The 23199-nt window shown below is 42.0% G+C and overlaps 1 protein-coding gene across 1 annotated transcript in view; it reads right to left on the bottom strand.

The window, feature by feature from the left end:
• nphs1 (NPHS1 adhesion molecule, nephrin) overlaps positions 1–23199 on the bottom strand; it is a 266694-nt gene that overhangs the window by 178810 nt on the left and 64685 nt on the right. The window contains exons 7-9 of the mRNA XM_076281324.1: positions 22880–23155; positions 22210–22796; positions 14435–14538 (exon numbers count right to left, since the gene is read on the bottom strand). Of these exons, the coding sequence (XP_076137439.1) occupies positions 14435–14538; positions 22210–22796; positions 22880–23155 (967 nt within the window). The remainder of the gene's footprint in view (positions 1–14434; positions 14539–22209; positions 22797–22879; positions 23156–23199) is intronic.

Here is a 23199-nt window from a genome sequence, read left to right as displayed (position 1 = left end):
TTTGACAGTGCAATGCAGAATCTGGTGTTGAACCTAGGTTTGGTAGCTACAACCAGAAAGAATTTGGAGGAAATCTATCACAACAGCTGGTAGGCATTTCCGTTGAAATTTCAGCCTCACCTTCAGCTGCTCCAACTACTACTCTGTCGTCTTTCCATCAAGTACATATTCCTGTACAGCAGGAGCTTGTTATAAAACAACGTACATAATAAAACTAAAGTAGCTTGTATGGCCCTGGAGTGTAACGGTAGGCAAATTTGTTTTATTGATAAACAAATTGCTGTCAGATTTGGCATTCTGCAAAAGAGGATGCGTTTAGTAATGAGTCATAGCTCTTCTGTGTTCAACCTTCAGGTTCCCCACCCCACCTTTCCCTATCCTCCTCTGTAAGTGTGTGTGTGTGGGTATGAGTTTGTGTGTATATGTGTGTATGTGTTTATTCTCCACAGGCTTGTTCTAAGTATGTAATCCACGTTCAAATGTTTAGAACACATTGAGTTTTGAGTGATGTTGATTGTATTCCTAGCTTTATAATGAATAATAATAAATTTTATATATGTATATAATTTTCATATTATACTGATTTATATAAGGAAGTTGTATTTGTTGAATCAAATGTATTTTATGTCTCTTTTCCGAAATGGTCTTCAATGAATACAGTATACTTACTTCCTGTATTACTGGTAAGGTACAGTATGTTTTTTTTTAATGTCATTCTTATTGATTAGCATTTGCTTATATACAAATAAATGGTTTATTCTTATAGACCAAATACATCTAAACCATTGTTTCTGACTTGATTATTAGTTTTTATGCATACTTTTATGTTGTTGGTGAGAAAGTGAATGTGAATTCTGTCAACATTCTAAATCCCATTTCCTGCATTTTTTTACACTGATCACTAAAATTATAATAACTTTTGAAAGGTTAATGATATTCCAATACAGTCTTTTTTGTTAAATAGCCCACAACTTGCTGAACATTTCATACACTCTATATTTTTCTCTATCTTGTAGAGAAATATGATGAAAATTCATTTTTATGTGAATGAAATTAAATTTTGACAAATTCCGGATATACATTTGGAGAGGATTTTCAAATACTGTTCATTACTATATCAACATTACCATATGTATTTTACATCATTTCATAGAACTGATCCTTCTGATTACAATGGTATGTATATCCCATTGATGGTATGTATTATACTCAAGAAATAAGGTTTTTTGTGTGAGGAGGTCATCCAGCACCAAAAATGGAATGTTCGGCACGGGCACGAAAGGGTTAAATAGCCCACAACTTGCTGAACATTTCATACACTCTATATTCTTCTCTATATTGTAGAGAAATATGATGAAAATTCATTTTTATGTGATTTGGAGAGGATTTTCAAATACTGTTCATTACTATATCAACATTACCATATGTATTTTACATCATTTCATAGAACTGATCCTTCTGATTACAATGGTATGTATATCCCATTGATGGTATGTATTATACTCAAGAAATAAGGTTTTTTGTGTGAGGAGGTCATCCAGCACCAAAAATGGAATGTTCGGCACGGGCACGAAAGGGTTAAGCAAGCTCAATCAGCATTGAGCAATAGGGATATAATGGGCCATGTGCAGCATGGGTGGGGGGGTCTAGGGGTGGACGCAAGTAAACCCTTGTGGAGCAAGGCTTCTGCAGGAGAAAAGAAGAAAATGGTAGTGGAGGAAATGCATAGACAGGAGGAGACTGTAAGATGTACTAAAGTAGTGTCACAGGCAAAACAAGGGCAGTGGGTGAACTGGGAAGGGGTGGAAAAAAGACGGATTAGATGGAAATATCCCAATAACTTAAGTCAATGGTTTGGTGAGGATGATAAATGCATTAAATGCATAAATTGATAAATTTGTGTGTGGGCAGCCTCTGCCATATCCTATCAGGGTGCAAGGTCAGTCTCACCCAGGGGCGGTATACATGGTGTCACAACCAGGTATTGAAATGTTTGGCAGCGGCAATTGAGGATAAAAGGAGAGAAGTCAATTCATTAGCAGCTAGTAAAGGGGTCAGGCAAATTAACTTTGTACATCAGGGGGATAAACCTTGTTCCGCGAAGGCCAGGTGTAAAACCAGCAGATGGCGGTATCTCCACATAAGTGAGTACTAGATTAAGGGCTATATTTTGGGGCACCAGCGCATGGCGTACAGTTCGTTTTTCAGTCGCGCGAAGTTGAATTCGGTATTTTGCACCTTTATTTTTTTAAGCATTGCGCCCAGGGGTGTGGCAATTAACAACCTAGGGCGGGCCCTGGCGCGTTGTCTAAAAATCGCTATCATACACCACCTAAACCTGGTCAGAAGTCAATGGCGAGTTGTTCATATGCTATTTTAAGAGCGCATGTCAACAGTCATATTGGCAGGTGCACGCACCATCCTTCTATTATTCATGAACGCACACCAGCGCACGTCCATGCAAAGCATTACACATTGCACGATTACAATGGTAAACATAATTAGAATAAACATATTACGAAATACTGTACATCTCATGATGAGTAGTTATTCACCATCATTTGCAAATTGGTAATTACGGTTAAAAGTGATTAGGGGAGAGGCGAGAAACACGTATGGAGCACAGCTGAAGACGCACTGTCACGAGATATAAGCAACTCCTCTGCAGGATAAATGTTGTTTTATTCAGTCATTTGAGCAACATTAGGGTAAGTGTTGCTTTTTCCAGCCTATGTTTTCGATGGTAACCCATTGTAAGTCAATAGTGAAAGTAACTGCATATAACTGTCTTGTCGTTGACCGACTCCTTGGTGAAGTTAGTTTCACTTTGCCAATGAGTTCAAATAATAGACGAGTGCAAATGCGTGAAGGCTATGCTAAGTTTTAGTAAAGCATGGTTTAAGAATGACTATTCCATACGGTCTCGCAAGCAGCCTCCTTCAAATGCGCCGTTGAATGCCAAAATACCGATGCATTTATTTGACATATCGCGCGTTGCGCCGTTAAAGGGAATGACAGATGTCATTCTCATTGGTTTAAAATGATGTTACACCCCAAACACACCCATATGACTGATTAAAAGACCTAGGAACACCTTGTTACGCCATGCGCTCCACTTTTGAGGACGAAAACCCTCCCAATGTGAACTGGACATCCTACTAAATTTGAATAGACTTTTGACGAGTGACGATGCACTTTAGAATGTCATGATAGGGCCCTAAGACTTCTGTGGTCGGATTCAGAGTGTTTGTGACGGACTGTGCCTAGGTTGATGGTGGTTGGCTAGGGTTTTTATGGTTATGGTTCAGTCCCCATCAACGGGACGGACCAACCTAGACCATGCCTAGGCTGGTTAAAGGGATATTCCACACTATTTTGCTTTCTTTAAAAAAAATAATAAAATTGCACCTTTCGTTTCATAAACAGACTAGCCTACAACTAGAAGTCACATGACTTTACCCTTCTCATGGTTTGTTTATTCGCCTGGTTAGCGTTGACACTTAACACTTACTGCCAGCTCTTCACGTGAGAGCACCGCTTTCCGTCATTACAAAATAATTTTAAGCCATACGTTTTGGCCCTATTTGTGTATCTAAAGGCTGGTGAAGCACTGTAGGGAGACGTTTTTTATCTTGCTCCAGTGATTGGTAGACCTCTATATCTAGCTGATGGCATCGTATTTGCGTTAGCATGTTCAATGTATTTCCACTCACATACCCAACAACTGATGAAACAAAGCCGACACAGTCTTCCACCCATTCACACCAAGAACGATAACGATAGCTATAAATAAATATCGTTCTCGTTAATATGAATGACGACGTTCACACAAACTATAACGATAACGACATGAAGAACGATATTGTTGGGGATCACTTTCAGAGCGATTTTCACAACGATAAAAAGCTAATAGCCAATCAGAACCCATTGAATTTTAACCGTCACATTCATTAACACAAGGAGAGAATTTGTTTATCGTTCAGTGTGAACGCTTTTATCGTTATGGTTATAGTTATCGTTATCGTTCTTGGTGTGAATGGGCCTTTATCCTCCACTCCCTCACCTGTAGGCTACTACTGTAACTGACTGGGAAACCGAAGTTTTCCCAAACTTGCAATCTTAAAGAGACCTCTCTTGTGGGTCGCCACTGTCACATATGATCTAGGTCAGGGGACTATTTTATGCACAGGTGTTAATGCGCACTGGGGGGAGGTGTCGGAATATAGCGTGGGAATGATGCCAAAAAACCTCCCTTCCTACCAACCGGTGGATCCATCAAACGTCATGTCAAACGCCTACCAGCACGTACATTGCTTTATCATCCAACAACAAATTTGTAGTCTACCTCTCCAGAGGTTTTATTTTTGGTGCATTTTGTCTTCAAACATAATTTTCTACTATCTTAGATTTTAGTTTCACATTGCAAGTAACGCTTAACATGACCAATAGGGCTACAAATTGTGGTTAACTAGTGTCAATAGCATATTGTGAGTAGTTGTGAACGATAGGAACTTTAATTGTAGCCTATAGACCAAGGGTCTCAAACTCCCGGCCCGCTGGCCAAATCCGGCCCGCGTCCGGCCCAATTCCGGCCCGCGACGTATGTCAAAATAATAATGCAATCCGGCCCTTGACGGTATTTTTAATTGCGACAAACAACGATACTGATTAAAATAGACGATAGATCCAAGTACGGTGACAAATCTCATTTGTAGGCTACTCTCCTCCACTATTTGCTAGACATGCAGAGCTTGATTCAAACCCAAAATCGCTGCAGAAAGTTTTCAGGAAATACTTGTAGCCTATTACACGCGAGAAACACGAAGACGTGCATTTGTAATGACGCGATGCAGGCCATAGTTTTGCACAAATTGAAGCAGAAATAGGCCTACACCAAATGTTGAAAAACGTTCACGTGTGATGAAGTCTTGGGAAGGCTATTCACCTATTCTGATTCTGAAGGAGAATATCCTTTTGGAGATTATGATCGATCGTCTATTTACAGTGATAGTCACGGTGCGTCTGTGAATGGAGGTGCGTCTTTGCGTGTATACGACGATGTCAACTAAGCATACCATGCTTATTTCGATAGCTCGGAGGTTGCAGTGGTAATCGTGATGATAGTGTCCGTAATGGACGTGGTACAGACAGCAGGGCTAGTAGAAATAGGGCTCTGAAGAACTACAAAGTCACCCTCGATAGGAACTGATTTGACCAGGTTTATTGTAGGCCTTGTGGTTATAGGCCAGTAATAGTTTACTATTGTTGGTATAATCCTACATCTTAGGTGTTTTCCTGTTAATTTGTTATGTGGGTAATATCACAAAAAAGAAAGTAAACCTGCTCAAATATGTTCATCCAGTATTTACTGAAAGGTGCATAATTTGAGGTGCTTGCCATCCAGTGGCAAATTAGATGGGTAAATGTACCCCCTTCATAAACTTTTGTTTATACTCAAAGATTTTTACATTAACAGTAGGACTTTATCTCTGACCACTTTCAAGCCATGGCCTTTTGAAAATTTGATATAAAAATCCAATGGTGTTGCTTTCTTAACCCTGACGCCTATTGCCAGGTTTAAAAAAGTTATGAGAGGAAAATATTTTTATTTGGTGTGAAACACACACATAGGCCTACCTGTTTTTATGCTTTTTTGTTTGTTTTTATAATTTGTATTAATATTTATTTTATTTATAAGCTACAAGGTTGCTAGCACAGGTGTCTGAAAATAGATAAAATACTTGCACATTCTGTTTGTAGTTTTGTGTTTGAAAATACAGTATTTGAAAAAAAACATTGCATTTTAGGAAATAGACGTTCTTTTTTGTATTATTCTTTAACACTGATGTGGCCCTCCAATCAGATGACATTGGCGGAAATGGCCCCCAGATCATTTGAGTTTGAGACCCCTGCTATTCACCATATTTACACGGCGGCCATCTTGTTTTGACGTCATGCTCAGGGTGGGAAGTTCGAGTTCTTTACGGTTGTGTGTGTTGTGGATTGTATCAGTTACGAATATGTCTGCTGTGTGCCTGGGTGTAATTCCTACTACAAAAGACGTGAAAAAGACAAAACACGTTCGTTCCACCGGTTCCTGACAGACACCAGATTGAAGAGAGAGTGGATTTCAAAAATTAGAAGAGACATCGGTACATTTTTCCAGGTAAGTGCATAATTATCTAGCTAGCCAACCGGTTAGCTTAACCCCAGGCTAATGTTAGTTATAAAGATAGCCACTGTGTAACGTTATCATGCTACTTGTTAGATCAAACGCAAACATGATGTCGTTTTATTTATGTATGGTAACGTTACGATGATGCCTTGATAGAAATGCCAGGTCTCAAGCAGTAAGCTTGTCTTTTGCTGACTTCAGGGAAAGCCCTGGTCACTGTATGTAGGCTAACTGCAGCTAACGGGCAGGCCGTTTGTTGTTCGTGGAGATTAACGTTGCGTCCAACACAAAAGTTTGTGCCAAACATTTCACTGAGCAGTGTTTTGTGCACCATGATGAGGCTGGAAAAACGTGCCTCCTGCCAGGAAGTGTCCTGTTCGCTTGGACAAAAACGACTCATAAAAGACCAATGCGAAATAGAGGGAGAGAGGTCAGTTAGTGAAAATTGTTTCACACGTCTCCTAATGTCATGTTTAACCTAGGTCTGTCACAAAGAGTTGATTTATTCAGTTGTGCAAGAACTAATGTTTTATTATTACATACACAGCAATGAACCTGCTGGAGAGACAGAAGATGCCAGTGTAAGCTTAGACCTGGCTGGAGTTGACACTGGGTAAGACACTTATAAAGTATTTCCTATGTCCATCTTGCAAAATATCACACAGCTGCTGCATAAGACATAGGCTATGTGTAGCAGCAGGGTATAACATGTAATCTCCATTAATGAAACAAATTCACTGTAGTAGGTTACATGGTATACTATACAACTTATGTGATACACATGCAGTTGGAACTGAACGTTTTTGATTTGTTATTGTCTCCTATAGTGCAGACCAAGTTGTTAAGCCAGCACCCCACTCTGACCATGACTATGCTGAACTCTCAGTCACTGGAAGAGCAGCTAGAAGCAGCACGGAAGGAGATCGCCCGCCTTACGCAGGAGAATACCATCCTCAAGGCATCCCGTTTCAGCTTGAAGCAAAAATGATTCAAAGTTCTTGACATTCTACACTGGATTTCGGGTGAATAATTATCCAACATGAAGTCTTTTTCTACAGTGTTGTTACCATAGTACTTTCTACAGTATTAGCAATACTTTGGACACAAACTCATACAGTAATTTATTTTCCTTGTGCATTAACATTGTGCTGATCTCTGTATTGTACAGTAAAAAATAAAAGGCGTCGATTTTCTATTTTCTTCTATTCTATACTTATATATTTTTTATAGGACTATGAGACACAGATCATTGTTCTTGTCCCTTCAGCCAATGGCAGAGGGCATGTTTTTTGCATCTTTTAGGCATGGAGTTATGTCAGTCATGACATTTCACATTCTTAACTGGAAATTAAATAAACTGAATAGATTCTAAAGCAACACAATGTAGTTATTTTACTTGTAATGCATTTAAACTTTGGCTTTAATGTTGATGCTACATTAGCTTACAACATGGACATCAATAAGGTGAACACAGTAGCTACAGATGAAGAAATACATTTTTAATGATAAAGTTTATGTACATAACAATGGGGCTGTGGCCACTTAAGACAGCATCAAAGTGCACTCTCTCCAGATAGTAATCCTCCTGGCACATTACAAAAAAAAATTAAAACATTTTGCTCCTGTAAGAGCCATCTGTCCCATGACTTGTGAGTGATATTCATGGTCATGCTTGAAGGAAAAGGTTCTATCCACTGTTCTTCTCAGGTATGAGCAGTTTGACTCTTGGTTTGGGCATTTGATTTCAAGTAGGCCATGGCCATAATCTTTTTTTACTTAAGTGTGACAACTGTAGGTCTTGTTGGATTTGACCTTGTTCATTTTTAAGAGTGACAGGTTTGGGCCCTAGGCCTAATTCTCAAGAAGGGATGTGCCAAGTTTGGGGTAAGGAGGTCTTACATTTGGTTAGGGGGACTGATTTGTATCCTAATTTAGAGTAATGAGCAAGAGTATACAGGAGGCCAACAAGGTGTGAGCAGTGCCCGAGACGTGCTTCACAGGCACAGCTGGTTTGTTGAATCCGCTGATCAATTCAACCTGAAAAAAAAAAAGAAAATATGTAAAACTAGTTCATGGCTAAGTATTTATGCAAAGCCTGTTGCTCAGACCACACACAAAGTGTTAAGTTCATCTTGGGAAAAAATATATAGTATGCTAATTTGACATCATTAGCCTGTACCCTGTAAGCTGGCTCATTTTTAAACATACTGGGGTATGCCTTCGCCCTGACCCTGACAATATTGGCATTAGTCCCACCCTCCTTAACCCTGACTGAAAGCAGAACATAACTTGCATTAGTAGACAACTTTGCCTTTGTTAAATCTCCACGAAAATAAGCCAATAAAATGAAAGGATAAACAGGGAGATAAATAAGCTACGACGTGGGTTTCACACAAAAAAACAAACTATAGCCTAGTTTGGTTAGAAAGACAGCCTGACCGGCTAACAGAGTATTCCACTGTGATACAAGAAGTTTACATCTTGAATCTGTCGGCAGTTTAAGGCTAACGATAACACTAGAAGCTACGTTACCTAGAGCTCAAAATTCAATAGTAGGCTATATCCACGTGAAACTGTCTCATGGCTACTAAAACCAGGCTGGTTTAAATGCAAGCCTGAGTTGTTCTGAACAGAAATGATAGACAAGGCCGTGCCTTAATACAGGTTTATCGGTGCAACCCAGTTAATAAAGTGGTATTAAGTTAGCAGTTAGCCATATCGTCTTACCTTTAACATCGTGGATATAACGTTCAATCCAGTTGCTGTATCCTTTTTTCTTAATTCATTTAGAGGTGCTGACCTGTTCATCTGTCCATGTTTCGATTTCTTGGCATGTCAAGGCTGGTAGATAGGTTACGTTTTTGGACCATCTTGCCATACGTAATTGGGCTAATCACAAACACCGGACAGCTGACAGTTTTTGAGCTATTATGTTTGGACTTCCCCAGAGGATTCCCACCCTGAGCATGACGTCATAGAAAGATGGCCGCCGTGTGAATATGGTGAATAGACCCTTTCAAGAGAGTTCCATTATCAGCATCATAGTTGGCCCCACAAGGCTTCCGTTTTAACATTCCATATGTTATCTTAATGCAGAGGAAGTAGATTGGGAACCAAAAAGAACGTTCAAGCATTTTTTATGTTTTTATTGTTGAAAGGGTCCATAGCCAAATTGAAATAAGTGTGAATTTATGATAAGCCTGTCAGTTCGACTGGCGACCCACAGTTGGATAAGCAGGTTCCCCTGAGCAGTCTGCATTGCTAGACACTGAGGGCTTCTCTGTCTGCTGATGTTTTGCCCAAAGGTCCAGGCGGTCCACAACAAATAGTCTAGCCTCCATGCCATTTCAGCTCAAAACACTTTTCATTTGTTAGCCTACCGTAAAACTTCAAATAATCGCCGAGTCCCTAAGAGACGCCTGTCTCTTTTAAACGCCTGCCGTGGCTAGAGGTTTGGGTTAAAGGCCGGTCTCCAGTAGAGGCCTGGTCTGTTTTTTAGTTTCGGGTTGTATTTAATGTTCTAAAACCCGTCAGATCGTCTGTTTAAAGATTCGCAATGACACGAAACCGTTACAGAAAGGAGGTTACAGCAGTGTGAATTAGATATTGCACGTCGTTACAAGCCGTCGCAAAGCATTCACATGTCTGGTCACAGTTGCAAGGTTTTAGAATGTTGCATCAAGTTGCTGCTCATCTCGTTGCGAATCTTGGGTGTGATTTGGGCTTAAGGCGCAGACTGCGCACGTTATGATTAGATGGCATTAAAAGACTGCGGTGGGGAGAAGCTAGAATTCCAAATTGTATAACTTTTTTTCCAATATGAACTATGCCTATATGTCCGACTTAGTCATAGTTCAATTCATCCCTTGTGTTAATTTGCGGATGGGCCGATGGTAAGCTTGTTTTTAGGCTGGCAACAAAACCAGAACGGTTCGCGAACGTTATTCTTTATTCTAAATGCCATGGCGATAAAGAGAAAGAAGTCAGAAAAGGAATTTACCTTAGACTAGGCTATATCAGAGCCCGTCTACGGACATTCTCTGGCTATATAACCTACTGAAATAGGTTAATGATGTAAAGTCAAGTGCGCTTCTATGGGACTGGTGTGTGCGCGCACAGTTTTTATTGAAGAGTCGGAGTGGCAAGTGCTGCGCATAGTTGCAGTGGAATGTGGCTGCCGCAGGGCATTATAAAACTTCTCACTCTTAGACCTACTCATACACGGCAGTGAAATGGCGTATTTAGCTGTCTAAATTCGAATCATATGCTGGGGGAGAAATCGTCGGACATCCATGATTATTTTGTTATACAGTCAAAAATATGTTCCCGTGCGCCTGGAAGTAGGCTATGATTTGAATGTAGACTGTTGCCAAATTTGGCAATTACAAAACGGGACAAACAGTATGGTTCATGCTCTCTCATGCTGTTTCATTCCGCCGAAAAGGAGGGAGAATGAAACATTAAGCACGTTCCACTTTTGCATAAATAATTCCTGAACGGTTTTGGTCAGGGCTGATAATGCAACTGTATACAAAGGACCGATATAGGCTATTTGCTAATGACAAAATATGAGCTTTCAGTGTGATACGATCTCTTTGTAGATTACGTTTAATTAAAACGTGTTTCATCTGTTAGGCCAGACATGTCAAAGTCAAGGCCCGCAGCCGGATCCGGCCCGCAAATGAATTATCTACGGCCCCCGGGATGATATTTGATTAGTATTAGAACCGGCCCGCAGGCCACAGCCGCCGGCTGCTGTTTTGCACGCACCAATACTCCATTTCCCACAATGCAACGGTAGCCCACGAACTCACTGCGGCGCCGCAAGTGGGCCTCGGCTTCATTAATCATCAGTATTCAGTCAGGGCAGATGTCAACTTTCAGCTACCCCCCTTCCCAGTGTTGTGCCTGAACGCGTTCATTGAACGAAAGTTCATGAACTCGTTCATATTTGGAGCGAACGTGAACTGAACGTACTGTATTACTGCCTGATGAACGTTACTGTGAACTCGTTCATTCTGGTGTCTGTGAACAGCACGCTCTCTCAGTTTAACTTCGTTGAATAGGGTGCCAGATTTCTGCAGAGCCTTCCACGCGAAAACCCGGCTAAAACACACCGTAAAAATGCCTTAATATGGCAGCATGCAGGTCACCATTTGTCAAACTATGGGCCGCGGACCGCAATGTGGACAATGGTCTGCAGAGTGAAATTATTCCCGGGCCATCGTCTGATAATTTGCTGCGCAATTGATCAAGGAGCCGCGAAGAAAAAAAGAAAACACACATTTCTGCAATTATTAGGAAATTTGGTGTCATCAAACATAGAGCATAGAATTAAGTCGTGGTATGAGCGTTTATTCAATGCATGCGTGTGCACGTTGGTAGCAAAGCTAAGCTTCAACCTATTGGAAAGCTATTTAATTATGAAACGACATTTAATAGAACGACGTGGATTTAAGCAACTTCCATGAGCACAGACTATATAAAACACTGTTTGGCATTAAGTATTAAAGTCAGCCAAAAGCATCATGCAACAATGCAAAAACAATGAAACTATAGTAGGCCTAATTATATTTTACATTAGTAAAGCAGTACTCTGATGTGCATGTTTTCACAAACTTTTTTGAACAATCTTAGCACTTTAAACATTGACTGTTTTGAAGTGCATGTATAGCAATATAGTATAAAAATAATAATAATTGTGATGATATTACAATTTGATGGGGGGTGGGAGGAGGGGGTGGGTTCATGTAGGTGGGCCCTATGACCCCAAAGTATGCCTTGACTGGTCTTGGTTCAATAGGTTACGTGCAGTCATTTTAATATGTTTTAATAAACATTGAACCAGTCCGGCCCTCGGCTTGTAGCAAATTTGGTTTTTTGGCCCTCTAATGTATTTGACTTTGACATCCCTGTGTTAGGCTATCCCCGCTATTTGGATCTTACTGTATCTCACTCAATGAACAACATCTCAACACTAAATGAATGATGATCCGTAATTGTTATCAGATAGCCTAGTCATATAGGTAGACATTCAGTGTGTTTGAAATAATTAATTCAATAATATTTTCCATCTTTGCAGAGGAAAAGTTTTGTGTAAAGGGAATTAAAGGCCTGTCTCATATAGACGCCTGTCTCTAATAATAGCCGGTGCAGTTTGGCGATTTGGGAAAATAAAAGCCCGGGCTATTATTTGGAGTTTTACGGTACTTAATAAACGTATCTTTATTAGTGGCAACATTACAGTATTTAGGCTATGTTAATCTCAAGCAACTCTAAGAAATGGCTGTAGGCCTACTTTTACAGTACAGCATAGCAAAATCTATTCAAGATGACAACAACATAACAATGCTTATAGTATTCTTTTTCATTCATTCAATTCAGAAAGTATTTCAAAATACTCGTTCTTATAGAAACTTAATAACTCATTTTGTTCATTGTACTACATTTATGCTACACCAAGGGTTGAAATTGTGTTACAAATGTAACATTTGTGTGCTACAAATGTATTTGTGTGTCTGTGTAGTTGACAAAAATAATTGATGAAAATAATTGATGAAAACTCTTTAAGAGACCTGAAAATTACCATACAGTAGGGGTGTAACGGTACATGTATTCTTATTGAACCGAAACGGTACGGGCGTCACGGTTCATGAGAGTTACGAGAGTTCTTTAGCGACACCTAACGCTAATCTGTAGCCTCGCCTTAGCTCTGAAGCTCTGATTGGCGCCTATGTTATTTTTTTGTCAGGTCGTCGGTCGAGTCAGTCAGTCAGAGATAGCAGCACTAAGTGAGTGGTGGCGACCCATAAGAGTTAGAGGACCCGCTGGTCTCTTTAAGATCGCAAGTTTGAGAACTTCAGTTACAGTAGTACAGGCGAGAGAGTGGTGGATAAGACAACAGTTGTTGGGTATGTGAGTGGAAATATATCGAACATGCAATTGCAATCCGAGGGATACATTTGTCCAGAAAACGTTGTTAAACTTGGCCTATAGGTTAGGATACATAATCACATATTTGGACATGATTTGAAGTGGGCTCATATGCTTCCAAAACGTGTTGATGTAAAAAAGAGAAAATGTGGTAAGGCCAGCCTATGGCATTTCTGATATCTCGCAGATATTTGGTTATAGTCCTGTTTTGTAGATGGTTATTAGGCATAATAGTTTTAAGCAACAATAGCAATAGCTTGTCACTACTAACGACACAAATAGGCTAATTAATGTTCATTTAATGAAGTTTCAACATTGTACAGTATTCCTACATGTATTCATGTTCCAACACAAGCCTACAGTACATGTATCCATCATGTTCCAAAAGAATAAGTACATGTTGCACCAATTCTGGGCATATGTTGGATACGTGTAAGTTCATGTAGGTATATGTAGACTGCTTATAAAAAGACAATTATTCTGATACATGTAAGTAAAGTAAATGACGTTTGGTTTGTCAATCGGTTGGTTGATCAGATGGACGGAAGGTTTTTGCCACGATTCCCGCGCCATATCGGAAGGGGACAGCGGAAGGTGAGCCATTCACCTCCTAACGGCACACATGCTACCTTGTACTGGAGAGTTGACCAAAAAAGTTTGAATAGAAACGTTCCTGTGGACCCTTGCATTGCTGTACAGCCACCACTCACCATACCCATCCTTAGTGCTATCTCTGACTGACTCACTCGACCGTCAACCTGACAAAAAACTGTAACCTACATAGGCGGACCTTGGCTACCTAGAGCTTCACAGCATTCTCTGACAGATTAGATGTCCCTAAAGAACTCTCGCAGGCTATCTAACAGTAGTTCCTCATTGCATTAATTAATTTGCGCGCAAGTTTTATTTATTTTTATACCTTGTATTCTCTGTGTAAATTCATGCACCGAACCGTGACACCCATACCGTTTCGGTTCAATACGGATACATGTACCATTCCACCCCTAATGCCTTTGGGCAAATTCCACTCTTATGTCATGCTGCTTAAAGGAGAGCTCCAGTATTTATCAACATGGGCCCCATTGTTTGATCATTGTTGGGCCAGTATTTAGATATAAGGCTAGAACCATAAACCTTGAAAAAGCTATGCAATTATATATAGCCTGAGAAGTTTACAGAAGAGGCCCTTGATTCTGTGTGGGGTTTTGTGAGTGTGTCCTGGGGGTGCAAGATAACTTACTTTATAGGTAAAATACTGCCATGTTAAAAAGGTTAGACATGTAATCTTTAAATAAATTAGGGCTGTGTGAATTGAAAAGAACTTACAGTAGATTGTCATCAACTTCGTATCACTCATGGCAGCAGTTAGTGCAGAATTCATTGCCTGGCACACCAACTGTCCTCCATGATCTGCACCTTCTGCCTTGACTCTAGAAAGAATAATTGTGGAAGCACAACATAACAAAGCTTGTAGTATTCTTTTTCATTCATTCAATTCCGAAAGTATTTCAAAATACTCATTGTTATAGAAACTTAATAACTCATTTTGTACTACATTTATGCTACACCAAGGGTTGAAATTGTGTTAGTGTATGGCTACAAATGTATTTGTGTGTCTGTGTAGTTGACAAAGTTCAGTTGGTGAAAATAATTGATGAAAACTCTTTAAGAGACCTGAAAATTACCATACAGTAGGGGTGTAACGGTACATGAATTCGTATTGAACCGAAACGGTATGGGCGTCACGGTTCATGAGAGTTACGAGAGTTCTTTAGCGACACCTAACGCTAATCTGTAGCCTCGCCTTAGCTCTGATTGGCGCCTATGTTATTTTTTTGTCAGGTCGTCGGTCGAGTCAGTCAGTCAGAGATAGCAGCACTAAGCGAGTGGTGGCGACCCATAAGAGTTAGAGGACCCGCTGGTCTCTTTAAAATCGCAAGTTTGAGAACTTCAGTTACAGTAGTACAGGCGAGAGAGTGGTGGATAAGACAAAACTGTGTGTCGGCGTTGTTCAATAGTTGTTGGGTATGTGAGTGGAAATATATCGAACATGCTACACATATTCGATGCCATCACCCAGATGATGTAGGCTACCAATCACTGAAATGAGAAAAAAAAAAAAAAATTCCCCTGCGCTTCACCAGCCTTTGGATTAGAGTGGATTAGAGTGAGGCTACCCAAGGTTCGGACAAATATTTAGAAATTATAGTCGGGTTCGGTTTGGGTTCGGACACATGGGGGCGATATGCATTGGAAGCTTTACATTTAAAATTGCTTATTATGTTGGGTAACCAACAGGTCTGCTTTACATGATGCAGATGTTTGTTTTTTGAGAATAAAGTAAAATGTAAAAAAAGACCTAACAACTTTCTTGCTGTGTGCAAGATTTGTTTAGGCTATGTAGCCATGACAACGCATGTGCATTTCAGGCGGCATGTCTTGGGTGACGTTAAAAAAAAGTTTTTAGCCTATCAGGAGATTTTAAGATTATTTGCGTTGCATACTGTGGTAAAGACATAGGCTACCGGTAGGCTATAAGGGACTGTACGATATTTACCAGGGGGGGGGAGGGCCTAAGATCATTTTTTAAGCCTTAGGGGAAGGCCCAGGAGACATTTTTTGGCCTGGGGGGAGGGCCGAGGAAAATTGTTTTTTCCTGATCCATGATATTTTAACCTGTTGAGGAGTGAATTCTTTAAAGGTGCCATGTGTAATGTCTGCCAAAAAATCAATTCATACTCCACATTCCATAAAAGATGGGGGCAGTATACCTCCAGAAAGTGAGTTGGTCTACCCTAGAGTAACAATCGAGACACGTGTATTGCAGTTTGGCTGGCGGTTATGTTGCCCGCATACCGCCTCCCATGGCCGAAACTGGTATTATGACACCTGTCGGGCTGTGGCTAGTAATTTAGCATGCTAATTCAGGTGTATATCTCTGCAGCACTATACCTTGTAATTTTTTTAATGACATCATCGCCCTTATTTCTTCTCATTCTTTTGATGCGTGTAGCTCATGTTTTGGATATTTTTACCTCAATTCTTACACATGGCACCTTTAAGACAATGCCGTTCCGCAGAGAGTGAATTATTTTCCTGGTTCCTTCTAGAATTCTACACGAACATTCTATAGTTTCAGTGTTCTTAAAATTGATTAATGGCAGAAAAGTCCCTGAGGGTAATTGTTGCGTCATGGTATAGCACTTTTTTTTCAAAAACGTTCTAATCACATATTTGTGATCGTACTCCTCAACAGGTTAAAAGGTTTGTAGGCCAAAACATAATTCACGTCTCTTTGACAGAGTGGGCGAGTCCAAAAAGTCGCAACCCGACCTGAATCTCCCACAACCCCCCTCGTAAGCTTGCAGGTCACCCGCGGTTATGAGTCATAAACAAAATATTTTAATGATATTCGGGTCATTTGCGGGCGGGTCAGTTAAAATTAATTAGATATATATTTTCTACAAATAGGCCTACTTAAAATATCACGAGAAGGCTAGCATCAATACAGTAAAGCATCAATACAGTAAAGTCAACAGCAAAGAAGCTGAAGACGCGAGTTAAAATAATAATCTCTCTTGCCTACCTTGCCTCACCATTTCTGTTTTCGAAAGAAAGATGAATGTCCATGGCCAAATCTTATCCTAGTGTTCTAATCCTTGGTGCTTGCGCTCTTATTCTTATTCTCTCCTGCGCAAACATTATGTCCTGCATGCCTACTGCGTGTAGTTCTACTGCATAAAGTTTCGCAAATAAATTAGTATGTTTTACAGAAATGGACTACTGTCACACTGCATGCAGGCTATAACCAAAAGCACACATTTTGTAAATAAGCGGGTCGGATCGCGGGTCGGGTATAATTTTGTCCTAATTAATATTCGCAGTCCGAGTTGCGGTCGGGTTAATTAAAATATCGGGCGACCGCGGGCAGCTTGTGACCAAACCCGCGCAACACTGGTGTGTAGCCTACCCGTGTGTGTATGTGTGCTTATGACATGCTGGCCGTTTTAACCTTGTAAACGTAATTTTTCGACCAGTTTTATTTGATTCACGTAGTGGAGAGGGCCTAGGAGAATTTTTTTTGAGCCGGGGGGAGGCCCCTGGAAAAAAAAATTGACCCGGGGGGAGGGCCAGGCAGAGCATTTTTAACCCGATCGTCTGGCGACCGGCCCTCTCCCCCCCCCGCTAAATATCGTACAGTCCCTAAGGTCGTCTCGTTCAACTGGATGAGGATTTTCTCGAGTTGCCCCAATTAACGTCGATGCTGCATATGGATCAGTGACAGAGGCACTGTAGTTTCAAAGACTGTTGCAGTTCATTTCAAGACTTTTCGTCAATGGTAAGACTAGAATTCTATTTCAATAGGCTATGCTTGCTTGGGCTTCTTGTGTTAATGTGCGCTGTGTAGGGATGGGCGATATGGACAAAAAATAATATTTCAATATTTTTTATGATTTTGACGATAACGATAATTAGTCGATATCCTTTAAAAAAATGTTTTTGTTAAAGTCTGAGTTACTTTACAGCTCATTATTTATGAATAGCATCATTACAATAATAACCAATAACCTAACCTGTGACTTTTTTACCAAATCAACCAATGCATTGTCACTCTATGACACATTTCCAATTCTGTGTGTGGCAATGACATGGTCTAGCCAGCTACATTAGAGAAGATGAATAGGCCTAACAGTTTCCCAAGAGAAAGTCTGAAGCTGAAGTTCCTTTCAAACCTTTACATAGGATTCACTGTAAAACTAAGAGCAGACCAACAGAGTAGCTTTCATCTCAGTTATTTCCTTCTATGTTTTGTTTTAGAGCAAATCACGTAGGCTAGCATTCCAAGTTACAGAATAGAAACTAATGCGTTAGCTTATGGCTAATGTATATGAGAAATCCCATAGAGATGCTAACGGTTAGCATAATCGGTAAACGTAGCTATTTAGAGCGAACTTCAATCCATTTACAAAAGAGTTACATGAGAATAGTTATTTGTTTACAACTGACTATTAAAATACTCAAAGGCTAATGTTTTCTCTCCACATAATACCGTGTAGGAAAAAATGTGACTGTCTCATCAATGCTACTTGAACAGAAGTAGCCGCATAAAATCCCAAGTAGGCTACTCTCACTGCACAAAATAAACATTAGGCTGCGTGGGACAACGTTGTGACCCACTAGTGATCACGTGACACTTGCTCTGCTGCACTTCTCCCGCATAGCCTACCTCCTGGGAATGTATGAGTCTTCAGTGCGTGATTTCGAGTGTTTTTCCCCCATAAGTAATTTAAATACTCGATCATGTAAATTTGCACATCGTTAAAACAACAATCACGATATTATCGCAGACGATATCGCCCACCCCTAGCGCTGTGTGTGACCTGCGTGGGTGCACGCTCATCTGATTCTGTAGGAGACAATTCCATTTGTTCCATTTATGGGCTAAAAAGACATGCTATCCACACACGTGAACGTTTAATCACTAGCATGGGAATAACTGAGGCATCATCTGTGTCGGGCTCGGGTAGGTTTCGGACATAATAATGAAAATCCCTGTCTGGTTCGGGTCGGGTTCGGACACAACTCTGTCGGATGCGGGCCGGGTTCGGACAGAAATTTGCGGCCCGAACCGCACTCTACTTTGGATACACATACAAATAGAGCCAAAGCCAAACCTATGGCTTAAAATTATTTTGTAATGACAGAAAGCTATGTAAATCGCGTGGTAATTACCTTTATGTTAGGGTAACTTGTACTTCTCACATGAGGAGCTGGCAGTGTTAAGTGCATGGACAGTAAAAGAAAAAGTGTCAACGCAACCAGGTTAATAAACAAACCATGCTATGGCAAGTTAACGTCGAAGGGTAAAGTCACGTGACTTCTGGTCGTAGTCTGTTTATGAAATAAAAGGAACAATTTTGTTTTTTTAAAAGAAGGCAAAATAGTGTGATATTTTCACAGTTAGTAGATTATTACTGTACACACACTGAAAAATATTGATGCAAATTGTAGACCCTTCCATATACAATTAAACACGGATGTTGTAGATCTTGCTTAAGTGGATTTTTAAAAAATCATTATTCTATGTAATTTGCACTTTCAGAAATAAGAGATGCGGTAGGCCTATTTTCAGTTTTATAGCCGATTGTCTTATTTTGTTTACAAGTTACAGATGGAGTCTGGGTACTTATACACAGGTTTCCCGTTTACCAACAAAACTAGATGCGCGTGCAGCTGTGGGGCAGGAGATGCTTGGTGACTGGCCACAACGTTATAAACTTAACCTAATAGTCGGCTGCTGTAAGCTACAATCAGATTTTTTGTATAGCCCTGTTGTCTCAATGATGATAACATCTCATTTCAGACTTTATTTCAGAGTTTGTCGTTTATTTGCATATTTAGCCTATATAACATCGTTTTTTGGTGTTTTTGGCGAAGACATGCATTCCGGGATATTGAACATATTGAACATTCTCTAACATGCATTCCGTTAGGGATATTGAACATATTGAACATTCTCTAACCATCGTGATTTCGAACTGGTGCAGGTTTCAGCACAAAAACTTAAGGTTACTTTCGTAACCCCGGTTCTTTGAGAATATGAGTGAGGTATCTCACATATGGGAATGCGCTCCGCAAGGTCCCACAAGGTCACCTAGGTCCACCACTCCTAGAGTGTGCATCCTATCCCTTTTTTTTTTTTCCCCCGGCTAGTTAGATCCTAGAACCGGATTCACAGTTAAAACAGACTGTGCCAGGTAAGGCCTAGTCACATCAAGTCTGTAAAATCTCACAAAAGTGTCTGGGGAAGCCCAAGAGGCAGCTGCCATAATCTCCTGCAATGATACACCCTTGAATAAAGCCCAAGATGTAGCCATGCCCCTGGTAGAGTGCGCACGAACCGCCACCGGAGACTGCAAGCCACTCCTTACATAAGCCAATCATATAGCGTCCACAATCCAATGTGAGAGGCGCTGAGTAGATATAGGTAACCCTCTATGTGATGATGCCCATGACACAAAGAGCTGGTCCGCCTTACGCCACGGCCTAGTCTTCTCCACATATACCCGGAGTACCCGCACCGGACACAGTGCTCGCAACCTTCTATTCTCAGCCGAAGATGCCTCAGCTGAGCTTAATGCTGCTAACTCCAAAGTTTCACAATTCACCCCACACTTTGGCACAAATGCTGGGTTCGGCCGCAAAAATACCTTATCGTCACTCAGCGAAAACTGCATGCATGCTGCATTTACTGACAGTGCATGCAGATCACTCACCCGCTTAGCGGACGCCAACGCCAACAACAGCGCTGTTTTTAATGACAAAATTATCATGTCCACAGACTCAATTGGTTCAAACGGACTCTGAGATGGAGCTTCCAGCACCACTCCCAGGTCCCAGGACGGCACCAGCGTCCTCGCAACCGGTCGTAGCCGACGGGCTCCCTTCAAAAAACGACACACCAATGGGTGCTGTCCCACCGGCACATGTGTTGCACGAACAGACAGAAAGTGGCTGCTGCCCCACATCCACAACCTCTCTGCCAATCTGTGTAGGTGTACTGAGCGCGTCCCACCCTGGCGATTGATGTTACAATACACTGTCGTTGTATTGTCTGATCTGACTAACACATGATGCCCCTTGAGGGCTGGGAGAAAATGTTTCAGTGCTAGCAACACTGTCATCAACTCTAAATAATTTATATGGGCCCCGTGCAGACTCCTGGGCCATATCCCATTCACTGTCCGCCCTTCGTGGGTCGCCCCCTATCCTCGGAGGCTGGCATCCGTCGATATCACCTTCCTTATTGACACTGCCCCTATCGGGGTCCCCTGTGCAATGAACTGGGGATCTAACCAGTGACACAATGTCTCCACACATTCCTGTGTGATCACTGCGCGTCTGTGCAAATCGCGTTTTGGGTTCAATTGCAAAGTGCCCATCCAGCGCTGAAACGCTCTCATTCTGAGTAGCCCCAGTGGCAATACGTGTATCGCCAATGCTATCAGACCTTGAAGGTGTAAACACTGTCTGAACGACACCCGTGCCCCCAACGTGAAATGTGTTAGACATTGCTGGAAGGAGGCAATCCGGTCTGTTGACAGCATTGCAGTCATTGCCACCAAATTCAGCCTGAGGCCCAGAAAGGTTGTTTGACGTGAAGGGATTAGGTTGCTTTTCGCTTGGTTTATGGTGAAACCCAACGTGGTTATGTGCTGTACTACCGTCGCCGTATCTCGCACGGCTTTTGAGTGAGAGTGACTTAGTATCAGCCAGTCGTCTATATAAGTCAAAATTCTTATCCCCTTTAATCTGAGTGGAGCTAATGCTGCTTCCACGCAAAGGCAGAATGTTCTCGGACTGAGGGCTAACCCAAATGGTAGAACCTGATACTCGTAACACACGTTCTGAAAAGCAAATCTGAGAAATTTCCTGTGTGGTGGATAAATACTCCGATGCCAGTAGGCCTCGGTCAAGTCGATTGACGTGAACCAATCATTCTTCCGTATTGAACGTGACAGAACGTTTTGTGTTAACATTTTGAATTTGTATTTTCTGAGATAACTATTCAATCCCCTTAAATCCAAAATAGGCCGTAGCCGGCCGTCTTTTTTGGGAATCAGAAAGTATCGGGAGAAAAACCCCTGAGTGCTTTGGTCGGGTGGAACGACTCTGACCACTCCTTTGCGTTACAGTGACACAATTTCTTGCTCTAAAACGTGTTCCGTACCCACTCTCGCCACTGATTGGCGAATGCCGTTGAAGGGAGGTGGTTTCCGAGCAAACTGGAGTCTGTATCCCCTGGCGACAGTCTGCAAGACCCAAGGGTTCACTGCACATGCGCGCAGTGGCGAGCCTCGGGCTTGACTCTCTGAGCCGAGAGCTATTCCCGACGGAGTTTCGTTTTGAAACTTGTGTGTGGGATGCTTTATTTTTATTTCGTGAACAGGGAGGGTGTACGTGGGGAGTACAGTGCTTTTGCCACTCAACAACAACAATTCTTTTCCCTCTCCCAGACTGAACTTGAGCTGGGGAGAGTACAATATGCGAGGCACCTGAACATGTGCCTCTGTTACACAAGCATGTAAACAAACATTTACAAACATTGTTGAGCGGTCTTCCCTCCCTCGTTTGAGGGGAAGAGGTGAACAGCCCTCCTCCTCCGAAGCCAAAGAAATGTCAGTTTCCCTTCGGCGGCCGGGGGCTGGGGTTCCTTCGCTGTAGCAGCCGCCGCTGCTGCAAAGGATTGCTTGCCCCAAGGCTTCGCTCCTGCATGACTGGGGCCAGGGCGCGGTGCCTCCTGCTGCCTAGGCTGAGGTTTCGGCCTGCGGAAGCCCATAGCGGCCGGCCTATTAGTCTGAGCCGCTGGGAAGCGATTCACCTGACGAGGCTGCGGTACAAACTTGCGTGCCAGGTTGAAGGCTTCTCCCTCCTTCTTTTTATCCTCCGACCGTTTCTGCATTTGACCCACTGCTTCGCCAAAGAGGCCTTTGGGGTCCACTGTGGCGTCCATGAGCTCCGCCTTGTCTTTCTCGGACAGGCTGGAGAGGTTCAGCCATAAACCCCTTTCTCCAGTGACTGACAGTGCCATGACACGACCACAGCCCTGAACACCTCCGCGCACCGAGCGCAAGATGAGGTCGTTGACCACCACAATCTCCTCGAAGAGCTCAGGCGTAGCATCACCCTTCATGAGCCGCGACCCCAGTTCCTCCAGCAGTTCCACTTGGTATGCGGCGGGGAGCGTAGAGACATTGAGTGCCCTCGCACCCTGGGCTGCAGCCGGTAGGAATTCTGATGGATAGCGGCAGTGAACCACTCCATTCTCCCTGGGAGGTTGGGCTTCGATGTGGTCAGAACGCCCCGCTGCTTTGGGTTGAGGTGGTACGCCACTGACGCAGGCGGGTTGTATAATCCGTCCTCCTCCATTCGCTCCACATCATTCCCGTGGAAAGATCTGGCCGAAACATTCGTGAAGAAGGGGGTCACCCTCTGGTCCTTGAGGACTTTGAGCCATGAGGGGACGGTCGGGAGTGTGGCTTTCTTCTGCGCTTGCCGGAGAGGGAGCCGCTTTCCATCATACAGATCCC

This window comes from Alosa pseudoharengus, unplaced genomic scaffold (genome assembly GCF_046254945.1).
Source record: "Alosa pseudoharengus isolate Yale_2024_CS ecotype anadromous, Long Island Sound unplaced genomic scaffold, YU_APseudo_1.1 YU_APseudo_1.1_scf_12, whole genome shotgun sequence".
NCBI classification, from domain to species: Eukaryota; Metazoa; Chordata; class Actinopteri; order Clupeiformes; family Clupeidae; genus Alosa; species Alosa pseudoharengus.
Note: the sequence above shows the minus strand (reverse complement) of the source record. Positions and strands in the feature narration are given on the sequence as shown.